The 13,886-nt window shown below is 38.3% G+C and overlaps 1 protein-coding gene across 9 annotated transcripts in view; it reads right to left on the bottom strand.

Annotated features, from left to right (window-relative positions):
* The window catches only part of Pld5 (phospholipase D family member 5), a 404,115-nt gene that overhangs the window by 160,675 nt on the left and 229,554 nt on the right, over window positions 1-13,886 (bottom strand). For all 9 annotated transcript variants that reach the window (XM_074047195.1, XM_074047200.1, XM_074047198.1 and 6 more), the window contains exon 4: window positions 4,527-4,638. In XM_074047195.1, the coding sequence (XP_073903296.1) occupies window positions 4,527-4,638 (112 nt within the window). The remainder of the gene's footprint in view (window positions 1-4,526; window positions 4,639-13,886) is intronic.

Genomic DNA, 13,886 nt, shown 5'->3' with positions numbered 1-13,886 from the left:
TGTATTACTAGTCTCCCATTAGCTTTGCTGCTTAAGAGGTTAAAATTATCCTCTGGCTTTCTGCTCTACTCTCCTGTCTGTATCTTAAACTGCAAGGTTAACTATTCCTGGGAAAAGAAACTAAAAAGACATAACATACTAATCAGAACTTTTCTCTAGGTTTCAGAACCTGGAACACTGAGTGGCCTCCAGATAGCACCTGCACGTATGTCAGAGTAGCAGATGATCCGATGCCCCCAGTTGAGCAAAACACAACTTTTATATTATTGAACTTTATGTACAAAATCATTTGATTTCAAATAAACATTTAATGTAAAAACAAATGTTCTTTTAAACTGAATTTTTTTTACATCTACTGTACCATTCAAATGCTTTATCATCTTACATGATTTCTGCAAAATCTGTTATCAGGGGTACATATAGAAAAGCATTTTTTTTTTTATAAATAGAAACAAAGGGTTTTTTTCAGCTTTTATTATAAGATGACATAAAAAGTTTACTCAACAGAAGTAATTTCATTACTATTTGGGGGAGGGAATCACCAACTTTTTGTGCAAACAATGCTAGCCTTCTTTTAAGCATTAAGAGCATAACTGCTTAAGAAATGACATAAGCAATAATTCTACACCTACATCTCCCCTAAAATAATCTATTTTTTTTTCTTTACATATGTGCACAGCTTTAGCAAATTAAAGCCCAAGAGAAATGCTGGAAACCCACTACCCAGAGGCAAAATGGGAGTTTATGGAACTCCTCATGGGGAGAGTTCACCAGTCAAGGAGTCTGTAATGAAAGCTGCAGTTTCCCTCCTTCCTATTTTTTCAACACAAAAGTCAATGACTAAGAACTTAATACTGGATGACAAATCACAGCCACACTATTAGTTAAATAGCCTCACAGTTAAACACATCTTAAAGACCAACCAAATCAGTATTTACATTTTATAAATTTCTGAAGACACCATTAGAAAGCTTATATATCCCTTCACTAAACAAAATAGGGAACTGCATCTGATGGTGGTGGAATGAAATTTAAAAAAAAAAAAAAAAAACCACCTGTATTTACAGCAGCATTGATCCTTTATAAATAAAGAATATGAAAATGCAATATCTTTAAAGGATAATAAAAAATTGAGGTGATGTTACTCAACCACAGTGCTTGGAGTTGGAGTAAAAAACCTATTGGTGCTTATTAATGTGCCAGTAGTGAACCGATGCCCCCAGTTGAGACAAATCCCCATAAGAATCTTACACCTGCAACACCAGGCAAAGTGCTCTTTGCTGGCGAGATCTTGCACTTCGGTTTGCTTGCTTTTCAAATAAACCTTTTTCCTTGCCCCAACAAATTGCGCTGGGTCATTGGCCCTTTTGAGTTTTGCGTGAAGAAGCTGGGGTTGATCTGTGAAGGGGTTATAAGGAGGTGTTTACTTTGTAACAATTCATGGAGCTGCACACTCAATGCTTGTGCCCTTTACTGTATGTCTGATATCCCTCAGTAAGGAAGTGTGCATGACACTGAGGCACACTCACACACACACACACACACACCTTAGAGGGATGGGAGGGTCCCATCATTATGCTATGGAAAATCCTTTTGGTAGCTATGTGGAGATCAGATGGTGGGAGTGGGAAGGTGACAAGGCCCTAGCAAATTATTAAAGACCTGAAATGGGCAGTGGCAGCTGAGAAGAAAATAGAGTACTGAGAAAGAAGCCGGAGGGGCAGAGTCTTCAGAAATTGGCTCATTAGATGTGAAGGATGAGTGTGGAATTGACTTTCTTATTCCAGAGACAACTGCTGCTGTTAATTGGAGGCAGGAGGAAGCAAAGGAGCTAAGTGAACACGGCGCTCTTTGTGTTATGTTTGTGGAGACCCAGGTGGAGATGGTCAGTGTGTGAAATTAAGAACATGAGTAGTAGGAGCTGCTGGAGGGACTCAAGTGGTGGAGCGCCTGCCCGGCAAGCACAGGCCCTGAGTTCAAATCCCAGAACTACATATGCATGCACAAGACACGATGATTAGTGTAAAAAAAAAAACCCCAACCTCCTTTTTGAATTTATAGGTATTCCCCTGTAACATTAATCCCTCCCTGAGTCCTAGAATTTCATGGAAATTGGGTTCCTAAGCACCCCACCTCCAAGCTGAGGTTGGAGTACCTGGGAGAGGGGTGTGGATCTTTATAAATTCTGAGTCAAGAAAAGTGAGGCCAGGACTGGGGCATGGAGGGGGAAGTGGGGGACCTGGATCTCCCCCCTCCATGAGGGGCTCCATTGCCTTAGGTAAGCTGTCTTACTCTCCAGCCTGCCTTGCCCTCCTGGGTCCTGTGCCTGCCAAATCTTTACCCTTTATGTGGAAGCCTCATCTTTGTTCTTTTTCACAATGTATTTCCTTCTATATGCAGTAACCCCCTTGCAGCTGAAATTGTTCATGGCTAGTTTTACAATTACCTATTTTTTTGTTGACTACTGTATTTTTGGGTAAAACCTCCTGAAACTTTTACTAAAAGACTAGAATTGCTCCCTAAAAAGTTAAAAGATAATCCTTAAGCAAGGTATTCAAACACAAATTTTAAATAGTTTCATAAAAAGTATTTCTAAAAAGCACTAGGTTATCATTTAATATATCTTTCCCAAAGGATGGAAGTAGAGAGATACAATGCCTGTATTTTAAAGATTCATATATCTTGTACATACATACATCACTGAAAGCCAGACAGACCTACTATAGGTACATAGGAAATAGCTGTGGGGAACGAGGGTCCTGTGCATTGCTCCAATGCTGTGAAGGAAAAGCATTTGTTTTCTTATTGTCATGGTGACTCTTGCTATTGACACGGCCTCTGTTGTGGTGGTATATACATATGCTTGGAAATTCAAACACTTCCTTTCCTGTGAGAAGCAAGGTCCACAATGAAGCTATGATTCATAGTTCACAATAGAAATGTAAATCAGAGCTTTATCTATAAATTTGTTTATAGCTATCCCCTGTTTAGAATATCCAACTATTCAAGAATATCTAAGACAGTGTGTCCTGCCCTCTTATATCCCCTAGTTTGAAATTTTGGTTGAGTTTACAAGAGTTAGGAAGGATTATATCAAGAAAAAGATGTGTACATGTATAGTTAAGAAGAGGTAGAACTCTCAGACTCCCTCCCTTCCTTCCAACTCACCTGCTTTTTATGTTTCCAGGACAATCAAACCCCAAGAAGACGCAAGCAGATTCAATGAAACAAATCACCCCCAAATACAGGCATCCTCACTTAACCACAAGCAATCCATTCTTGAAGAGTGTGCTAGATAACAAATTCTCAGACAGTGGGAACCCAATTTGATATTTTTAAATGAAAAAGAGTAATATATTTCTAATCTATCCTTAATATATCTGTCAATCCACAGATCCAGACATTTTCAGTTTTTCAAAAATATTATGCTATAAAGTGAAGCTTTTCAGACCCAGAAGTATCTCATCCATTTTCTCAACTGTCCTTTGCAGAGAAAGAACACTACATGTGGTTACAGGTTTGTTATGGTTTGGATAAATGTTCCCTAAAGGTCCATGTGTTGAAGACTTGGTCCTCAGACCACAGCTCTATTTGGCAGATGGTGGAACCTTTATGAGATGGGGCCCAGAAGAAGGAAGTTAGGTGACTGGGGGTGTGTATTGGCCCCTTCCCCTTTCTCTCTCTCTCTCCCTCTCCCATTTTTTAGAAGGTACTTTCCCTTAATGATGTGGGGAAGATGACTAGCAAAAATGCAGGATGTTCAAATAGCAGACACCTGAGAACCAATGCCACCTGGTGAAACATGCAGACTCACGAAGGCTTTATCCTCTTCCCAGGGATACCCAGCAGCTTCTATGTTTTCACAGGCTCTCACATGCCAATTCTTTTTAGAGGCTTAAAGTTCAGACAGCAAATTTTGGGTAAAAGTTTTCACAAATCTTTAAAAAAAAGTCTTTGGAAGTGAGAGCTCACTTAAAGAAGATTACAGCAAAATAAATTTATCTTGGGATAATTCTGTATTCATGAGATTGTGAGAACACCTGCAAACTAATGGTATGGGTGGTTTTCTCCTCAGTCAGGAATCAGGCAGACTTTCACAGGCTTGTGAACCCGCCTGTGCTATTTTAAAGACTATGCAGCAGGAAGAGGACTTTCACCTGATGGGCACGAGAGAAACGAAAGTCCAGTGTTTTGTTCTAATGGGAAGTAGATCTTCTTTTTTCTACTTACATCACTGCATTGTTCAAAGAAGAAGGATGTTTCTTTCAAGTTAATTATCATTTAATGGCCAGTAGATTATTTTGGGTAAAAATAATATGGAACACACTATCTTTAAAAATCCCAGTAGTATTGATTAATTAGTTCCTTCATTTAAAAGCTTTAATCAGGCTACTTTCAAAGGAGAAATAAAAAGTGCACACTAAGTGAAATGTACTGATCTTAAAGAAATTGCGTATTATTTTAAGTGAAATTAAAAGTATTTTAACAGAATACCTGGTAAAGTAGCACATCAACCTTGGCCTTACCCTTTAATCTCAAGGCCTCTAATGCCTTTGAACCAGCTGTTACATCACTCACTAGCTTGATTTCTATGTTTTGAGAAGTCAGTTGGAGCAACTTTTCAAAAAGACGTTGACCCTGGAAAAAATAATCAGAGACAAAGAAAGTCAGAAAATCCAAATGTTTGCCATTTTAAGTAGATATTAATAAACTCATCAAAGTTAAAACTACGTATTCAATTTGTAAAAGGCAAGTACTTCAAACAATTAGCATTCGCAAAAAGATTTATGAAATTCTCCCGGCATAGTTTATAAAAATAGAACAGAAGCATGAATATAAATTACACCGTCCTTTTGGGTATTGTGTAATTCAGCAATCATTGCAATAATAACTTCAGTGCTACAATGCAAATCTACTTTCCTTTTATGTTAAAAGTCTGTGTTATCTACACATAAAGAGAGAACAAAGAATATTAAACAATTACACTTTGGTCTGGAAAGACCTGGGTTCCAGCTGGTTTTCTAGTTTATAATGTTTCTTAACCTCACTAATCTATAGTTTGTTGCTCTGTAAAATGTAGATAACATTTACTTCAAAAGGTTTTTGTGAGATTAAGGGAGTTAACTGTAAATACTATCAGTTATTTACTTGAATCCATCCTTATGTTTAAAACTATCTCAATGAAGTCAAATAATGTTCTGCATAAAACTAATAAAATTAAAGGTTTTCCTTATAAGTTTTTCACATTGCATGGTTTTTATAAGGTTTAATCTCAGAGAGACTTACAGTGATAGGTCCACAAGTTATTTCCTTATCTCAGGGGATGAGCTTAAACTATCACCCTATTTCCATTTTCCTTTGATAGACTTCCCCTTATCATAAAAAGAAACTGGGCCAGGTGGACTATAGAGCTTGGGTTTTAATGGGCACCATCAAGTCTTAGCTTACCTTAATAAAAATAGGTTGTGGATATTGATTATATATAAAGGATGTGGTGATTGGGAAGAGAGGATGGAGCAAATGTGGGTGTAACCAGTGTTCCTACAATTCTACCTTAGGAAAGAGTACCAGGGAAGACTAGAAGTGTAATGCTTGAGGGAGCTGGTGTGCCTGTTGCTGGGATGACAGCTCACAGCAGAAAAGGATGTCTGGCATAATCTAGCTGTGCTCTAGCCTGGAGCTGCCAGCACTCATATGCCCTGGGTGTGGGAGGAGATGGTAAGAATTGCATCCTATGCCATGCATTCTGTTAGTGGAAATTAAGATTTGCTAAGGTGGTGCTCACTGCAAGACAATAATTTACTCTGCACCCTAGATCCTGATGGTAACTTCACCCTAAACCAGGAACTCATGTTCAGTATGTTGAGAGAGTACATATGACAGTCATGAACACCTCTGAAAAAGAGGCAAAAGTGGAGAGAGAAGGGAAAAAGAGAGACAAAGAGACAGAGAGAGAAGGACAGGAAAGGACGACAGAGCTGCTGCTGAATTGCTGCTCTCAGTGTCTATGTAAACTTTAAATTACTACTGAGAAGTGACAGCTCAGCCAGTGACAGGCTCAGGTACGTGAGGCATGGGAAAATCCACATTACAGTGCTTTGTGGTTCTTCCTGCTCTACAACAATCTTCTTTGTTAGCTGTGGCATTCGTCCAAGGAAGAGAATCTGTAAAACCCTACTGAAAGTCTGGTTATGACTGCATGGTTCAGATTGCTACAGTCCAGACCCCTGGTCAATACTGTTTGCTTCTGTTGTTTGAGTTTTTCCCCTTCACACAAAGAAACACTTTGTGTGTTTAGCTAGGTCTCATGGTTAGTGGGTCAGCATTTTTAAGCTAATTTATTTTTAACAAAATATATTTAGCACAAATAAAACATAAGCTATCATCTAACCTATTTGTATTTCTGGTTCTGTACCTTAAATTGATTCCCCCATGTTACTTTGTGAAATTTAAAACAAACACCAGAACTCTCAGATGAGTACAAATAGAAACTCTGACATCTACAGATACTTGTAGACTCTCATTAAATAAACTTTATTTTTACTTTTAGTAAGTGCTAATTACTTGCACCAAGGAATCTTAAAAGTTTTAATAATAACACTCACAATTATGAGCAGGGGTTTGTAGAACTTCCATACTTGGGCTTCAGTGAAACTACTATTACATCTCCCGTCTTCAGTGTGTCATCACCCTGCCTAGTAATTTTTGCTACAGCACTCAAAATGTACTGACTTTGAAAGGTATTAAACACCTACCCTATGCAGAGATCTGCAGAGGCTTAGTTCTCTCTGGGTTGAGCTCACCCTTCAATTTTTAATAAAGGAAGAACAAAAGCCCCTTGGCTTTTAAACATTAGCAATTTAAGATCTTACCCTTTCCAATGAAAAACATTTTCTAGCATCTCAAACTTAAATAAATCATTTCAAGATAGTGGCTCAGGCATGCTGACCTACTTTAAACCATTTCTTTTTCATGAAGTCTGCAAAAACCTTACTATGGGCCGCACAGTTCTGTGGAGAAAGCAACACCCAAGGACTGAGATCCAGTACCACACACTGGTGACCCTTAAGAGATGCTGAACCAGGAAGCCCTTCTGATCCCATACGGGAAAATTAACTCTTCCCCTCTGTCCTCCTAGGTTCACTGGCTGGGCCCTTTAATCAAACTGACAAAAGACAGATTAACTAGAGAAAAACTAAATTTAAATTCGGTATATATATTCCATCCCATGCAAGGGATCTGCAAAAAGAAGTGAGACTCAAAGAGATGAGTGGATATAGGATGGGGTGAGGAGAGGAATCCCATAGTAAATGAGGGCAGTCTTGCCACACAACAAGAGCCTAGTGCCCTGATGATAAGTTGGAGATACATTTCACAAATGGAAGGAAATTTCCTTTACAAAAGGGACAATGTATAGTTTAGCTTCCCCCACATCTGTTGATTTTCAATAGGTTACTAGCCTTTAGGGCAAAATAATCTGTTTGGCAAAAAAGCACAGCTTGGAATGGCATATTCTGGTACCCTTCAAGCCCAAAAGAATAGGGGTTATAAATAGTGTCTGTTTCTATTGACCCAAAACAACTGGTGGAGAGAACGAAATGCCCAAATATAACACGAAATGAAAAAAAGCAAAAATACCAAAGAGAAGTAAGTCATACTTGATAAAATGAATTCTGGGGATTATATAAAACATTATGGTGCTTTTTAAACTTGCCTTAGCAACAGAACTCTGTCCAAATGAAAACCTAAGCTTAACCTCTCCTCTAATCCCTTTCTGCTCTCCTGTGCATAATCCCCAGGGCTCTGTAGAACACAGTTGAAAAATCACTGAATTTTACCCCTTCATCATAGTGAAGTATGATGTACAACTTTCAAGGCACTGCAATTTCATACAAAATGGGAACGACATTGATGGAAGACACCTTAGAGATCAATAGTCTACCAATCTGCTCATTTTATAAATGAGGACCCAGAGGCACAAGAAAATGGAGCAGAAAGCACTGCCACTCAGCTTGCTAGTGGCAAAGCCAGGCCTCGAAGTCACTTTTCTCTCCTTGAGTCAGCACAGTTCTCCTATATGACCATTTTGTTATGTTATGTTGGAAAGGGAAAGGTATTCTGGAAAGAAAGTTACTCCCAAGACTTCAGCACTCCATCTATTCTGAGCTAGGGTTTATGTGATTCTCAGGCTAATAGTGTTGGGGTGGAGGGTGATTAGTTTCAGAGCCAGCTTCTGGGGATCACAGGTATCTAAAGGATGAGTCTCATCCCCTAGTAAGCATCAGAGAGTGGCCTGGCACCTGATGATACAGCTACTAAAAAGGCAGGAACCAGAGCTGAAGCACAATATGAGCTGTCCAAGGCAGCTAAATGTGGCTGGGACTCATTATGGTTTCAGAACTAACTTAGAGGAGTAATTAAAGAACAGCAAGACCCAAATTTGTGGCCTGTTCAGACCCAAATTAGTGAACTGAGGACCAAATGGGAGAAATATCTCAAAGCAACCACCATGTGCATCACACACATACACAAAGAAGATAAGGGCATAAGGGGGAAGAGATTAACAAATTGAGAAAATACATGGCAAACAGATGCAATGCAGAGAAAAACAGGCAAAGAAAGAGTAAGTCTGAAGTAACAGATAAAAATTATCTAAGGTGAGGAAAGATCCGAATCTAAGAAAAGGTGAAAAGAGGAAGATCATGTGAATAGAAAGAAACATCTAGCCCCCTTCTATAAAATAACTGAACACCAAGGAGAGAAATTCTTGTAAACCTCTGACCAAAGGGAAAAAAATTAAGGTACCTATCTAGGAAAACGTGTAAGACTGACTGGCGTAGAGCTAGCTCTCTGTAACGCTAAGCTGCTGCATGGCGGACAAAGACTCAAATCCAAGAGCTCTGTACCGTACAGGGATTTTACCTGCTAGGTAAAGAAAAGAAGGAAAGATTAATAGACAGAAGGATTTAGAGATGATATTGCCTCCATAACCCACGTGAGGAACAGATTTAAGGAACGACTCTAACTAAATAGTAAATAATGCTGAACGCCGTCAAAATGGAAAATGGAGAGAAAGGAGGTAAGTGAGGAGTGATACTACATGCGCAAGGGTCTGACACACTTGCTAACTAAGCTTCCTCGCAGAAGGAACGTGTTATAGGAGACTCTAGTATGAACATCTTCAATGGGGTGATACTGCTCCAAAGAGGCTGAGAAGTAGCTCTTGAGTGGGAGTGAAAGAATGCTGCTTTTGTTACTATTACAACATAGTTATATAGGCAGTAAATGCACATTGTAACTGTGATATTAATATTTCCTAGACAAGAAGGATTGAGGGAAAGAAGTCTTTAAAAAGCTCCAAAATAAGGTGATAATGAAAAAAAATTTTTTTGAGAAACAGCGGTTTACAACCAACAGAATAAATAATCTCAGTACAAAAACAGAACAAGAACAAAAGAGGATTTAAAGACACCAGATGGAAAAAATAGGCCATTATTATGCAAAGGCACATTTTTTTGGAGCTCTGGTAGTGATAAGCTGATATATATCAAATGCATAGCCACTAAATACATACAGCAAATATTAGTAGAAATGCAATGAATATTACCACAAAACAATACATCAAAATGCATCCATCAAAGTTGGGGAGATCAAAAAAGAAAATAAAGATAAATGAAAATTAAATAATGTTGCCAAAAAACTTGATTATGTGTACACATTTATATATATTTCTTTCTTCATATCAAATCCCCTCAGAACAATTTTTGTCTGTCTGTGGAGCATGTGTAAAAGTCTGTTCCATAACTTGCCATTAAGAAAACCTGAACAAAAGTTATAATGAGAGATTCTGTATGCTTCACTATCTGTTCATAATTTAAGAAAATGTTAAACAGACTGTTAACATGTAACTCATAAAACAAATATTACTGACTTAGAAATTGAACAACTTATTCCTAGGTTTTCCTAACACCAGAGAATAAAAGAATAATAAATTCATGCATTCTCCAGAAAGCTATGAGTAGGTAAGTACCTCATACTAAAACCATGAAATGAAGCAATATCTGTTGTTAGAGAAATTTATAATCATATAATCTACTGTATTATAAAAAAAGAACAAACTGTAAAGTCATATCAATATGGCAAGGCATAAGAGCGGGCTAGTATATAGGAGAACTTAACAGAGAATCTAGAAATGGTATATGTAAGATTTTTATCAATAACAAAATTTATATTTTAAATTCAAATTGAAAAGGATAAAATGGCTAAATCTGGTCCAAGTGAAAAGACGAGTATATTACACTCCACATAAAAATACATCCTTTGTCATAATGAATATATACTAATATTTTCCAGAAAATCTTGGCAACCACATGTACAGTCTTAGAGTGGAAGAAACTTTAATCCAGCTGTAATGGGAGAAATATCTGCCCTCAAAGATATCCAGTCTTAATTTCTAAAACTTGCCAGAAATTAACTTTTATAACAAGATCTTTGCAGATGTGATTAAGTTAAAGATCTTATGATGAGGAGATTATCTGACCATAATCCTAAATACAATCACAAGTGTACTTATAAGATAGAGGAGGGAGAAGTGGACATAACTAAAGGAGAATCCAATATGGAAATGGGGCAGAGAGAGATTTGATCATGGTTCCCCAGAAGACTAGAGGATGTAGCACAGGCCAAGGAGGGTTGGGAGCTATCTGAAGCTGAGGGAAGCAAGGAATGGATTCTCCCTCTGAACCTCTGGAGGAAGCACCACTTTTCTGATACCTGATTTCAGTCCAGTGAAACTGTTTTCAGACTTCTGGCTTCCAGAACTGTGAGAAAATTCATTTTTGTGGTAATTTGTTACAGTGGAACAAAAAATGAATACATAAGCTATAGGTATGCGGAAGTATAATGTTGGCATAGTGAATTACAAAAATATAAAAAATAGAAATACAGCAAAAGATACCTCAAGGTTAGTGGAAAACAATAAAACTGGGATAAATATTTGTTATGCAAATGAGAGATGAATGATTAATAAAACACACATATATAAATGCATAAAAATCAATAAGATCAATAAATATATTAAAATCAATAAGGTCAATCATCCAATAAAATATAGAGCAAAGCACGAGAACACACATATCTAAGAAACAAGCCTATTGGTTATGAGGTGATGAGTTATGTAATGAGGAAAGTTTAAAGCGAAGTAATAAAGACACCCTCTCTTTTCACTCAGAGACTAAAAAAATTTAAGAGTGTCAATACTTCCTCTTGTCAGCAGTTTGGGGAAGAGATATGCTTCCTTACACCCAGAAATCTCATACTTAAAAAATCTATCACAAAGAGACATATGCATCACTGTGTGTTTGCACGTATGTATGTGTGTGTATTTATGATTACATGAACATGGAAAAATACAGAAGAACATATCTTGGATGTGATATGATCTTGTGTATTCAGTTTTCATCTTTCTTTAAATGTGCACGCTTACATATGAACATAAATGTACACATAATGGATACGCACATAAAGGTGCATTTCATGCTTATGAAAATGAATGTGGATATAAATGTGTATTTAAAGAAAGTTTAAATCAAAATAAAAAAGGAAACATGATTGCTTAAACAATTTTGACTTTTGTTGATATAGCCATGATAAAATAAGACTTAGGATTTATTTTAATTTGATAGATAAGCAAAGACAGCCCAATGCATCATGCTCCAGGATGGAGGAAGTACAAATCCAAGGAAAAGCTGGTAGGTTCTAATAACCTAGCCTAGGGCACTCAAGGTAAGTTTTCCAAAGGAAGCAAAGAAAGGGTGGAGACCTGTGGTGGAGATATAGAAAGTCAGCAGGAAACAAGGCTAGAGAGGTGGGCAGGGACACAATGGGTCTTGGAAAACAGATGGAAGAGTCTTGGCCTCACCTAGAATGTAATGTGGGCCTCTGAAAGACACAATCTCAATCAAAATTTTACTCCTCAGCATACAAAAATTTTTTTTTCATCTAAAGGAACTCTATCTGCAAATTGGAGAATGATTGATTCAGGCTGAAAGACCAGCTTGAAGATTGGTGTGCAGTTTGGTGAGAGACAATATGGCCTGAGGTAGTGAGGTGTCAATGCCAATGAAAAACATGGAAGGGGAATCCAGGTATTTCTGAGGTGTCACAGACTTGGAGTTTCAGGGAGGAGAAAGAGTTAGGGATGGTGGCTGGATTCCAGCAGCTTTCAGGATGAGACAGTAAGAATGAACTTTCTCATCTGAGGTCAAGACATGGTTGATCCTTTCATCTCTTCAGGAAAGTCCTGAGGTTATGGGTCAATGAGAGCTTCAGGAGCTCAGAAAGTGCCACAGGGCCAGACCCTTGGTTGACAATACTCTGTCTTTGGCAATGAATAATGAGGATTATCCACTCGACACCACCAGGGAGCAAGTGCTGGAGAGATGAGCAGGCCGCCCACCCACTTGTTAGAAATAGACTCCATCCCATAATGGGATTTAATTATTCTGAACAGTTAATCATCAAGGCCCTGCCTAATGATGGTTATCTCAATTATGCATCCTGTGAGTCTGAACATAGCCATCGCTGTCAGGGGCAGAAGAAGAGAGATGAATCAGCACACCATGCCAACAACGGGCCAGGAAATAGCAAGGAATTAATATCAGGAACAGTATGTTTGTCACAGGGCCTTCAGCAGCTGGTACCCTACAGAAACTAGAAAGTAGCTTTGGGCTTGCTCAAGCGTCAATTCTAGCTGTGAGCAGTGTTGGAAAGAGAAGGGCATCCAGAGCCCTGCATCACTTCTTTGCTGCAGAGGAAGATGTGCCTGGGGCCAGGAAAGAGCCCCAAGACATACCAAATACTTTAGCAATCCCACAATCACTTGTTCCTAGTGGGTGTTGGGCCTCACTCAGCACAGAAGCAGAATTCCTTCACCACCTGCTCCCAGAGAGACTGCAGGATTCCCAGCAAGAACTGGACCATGTTCCACACAGTCCTGAAAATCCTATGGTTTTAAGAGAACACCTGAGGCCCCTTAACTATAATTCTGCTTCTGATGACTGACCTTGAGCAAATGAGCAGAAAGAAATTTATTGCAGCAGCATTTATTCAGAAAAAGGAAAGATGGGGAAGATTTTAATATCTAACAATGGAAATAGTTATGTAAATTTAGTCCAGTGAATCCACCCCATTGTGTATTTTGCAGCCAATTAAAAATGTTTACCAGTATTTCTAGTAAAATGGAAATGTGCATATGTTGTAATGGTAAGTTCACAATTAAGATATATATTTCTTTCTGTGACCTGAACCTACAGATGTACGTAAACTTAAGTATAAAATATCAAATGGCCAAAACCACTTTCTTTTTTGGTGGTAATGGGGTTTGAACTCAAGGCTTTGCATTTGTGAAACAGGCCTTCTACCACTTGAACGATACCTCCAGTCTTTTTTCTTTTTCCTCTGTTATTTTGGAGATGGGGGTCTCTCTTTCTGTCTAAGCTGGCCTGGACCACGATCTTCCTATTTTAAGCTTCTTGTCATTGCTGGGGTGACGAGCAGGCAGCCACACCTTTTTTTTTTTTTTTTTTTTGAGAACAGGTCTTGTGAACTTTTTTGCCCTCGCTGGCCTGGACCACAATTCTCCCAATCTCAGCCTCTTACATAGCTTAGAAGGATAGGTATGTGCCACTGTGCCCAACTGTTGGTTGTTGGTTGAGATGGGGTCTTGTGACCTTTTTTGTCCTGGCTGCCCTCAAACCATGACTCTCCTGATCTTTACCCACAAAGTAACTAGGATTACAGATGTGAGCCACTGGCTCCTGGTTTGAAACACTCTTTGATGGCCATATGGATTATTTGGTTTCTCTTCCATTTCTCAATAGAAATAA

Source organism: Castor canadensis, chromosome 11, assembly GCF_047511655.1.
Source record: "Castor canadensis chromosome 11, mCasCan1.hap1v2, whole genome shotgun sequence".
NCBI classification, from domain to species: domain Eukaryota; kingdom Metazoa; phylum Chordata; class Mammalia; order Rodentia; family Castoridae; genus Castor; species Castor canadensis.
The sequence above is the reverse complement of the archived record's forward strand: the minus strand, read 5'-3'. Positions and strand labels throughout refer to the sequence as shown.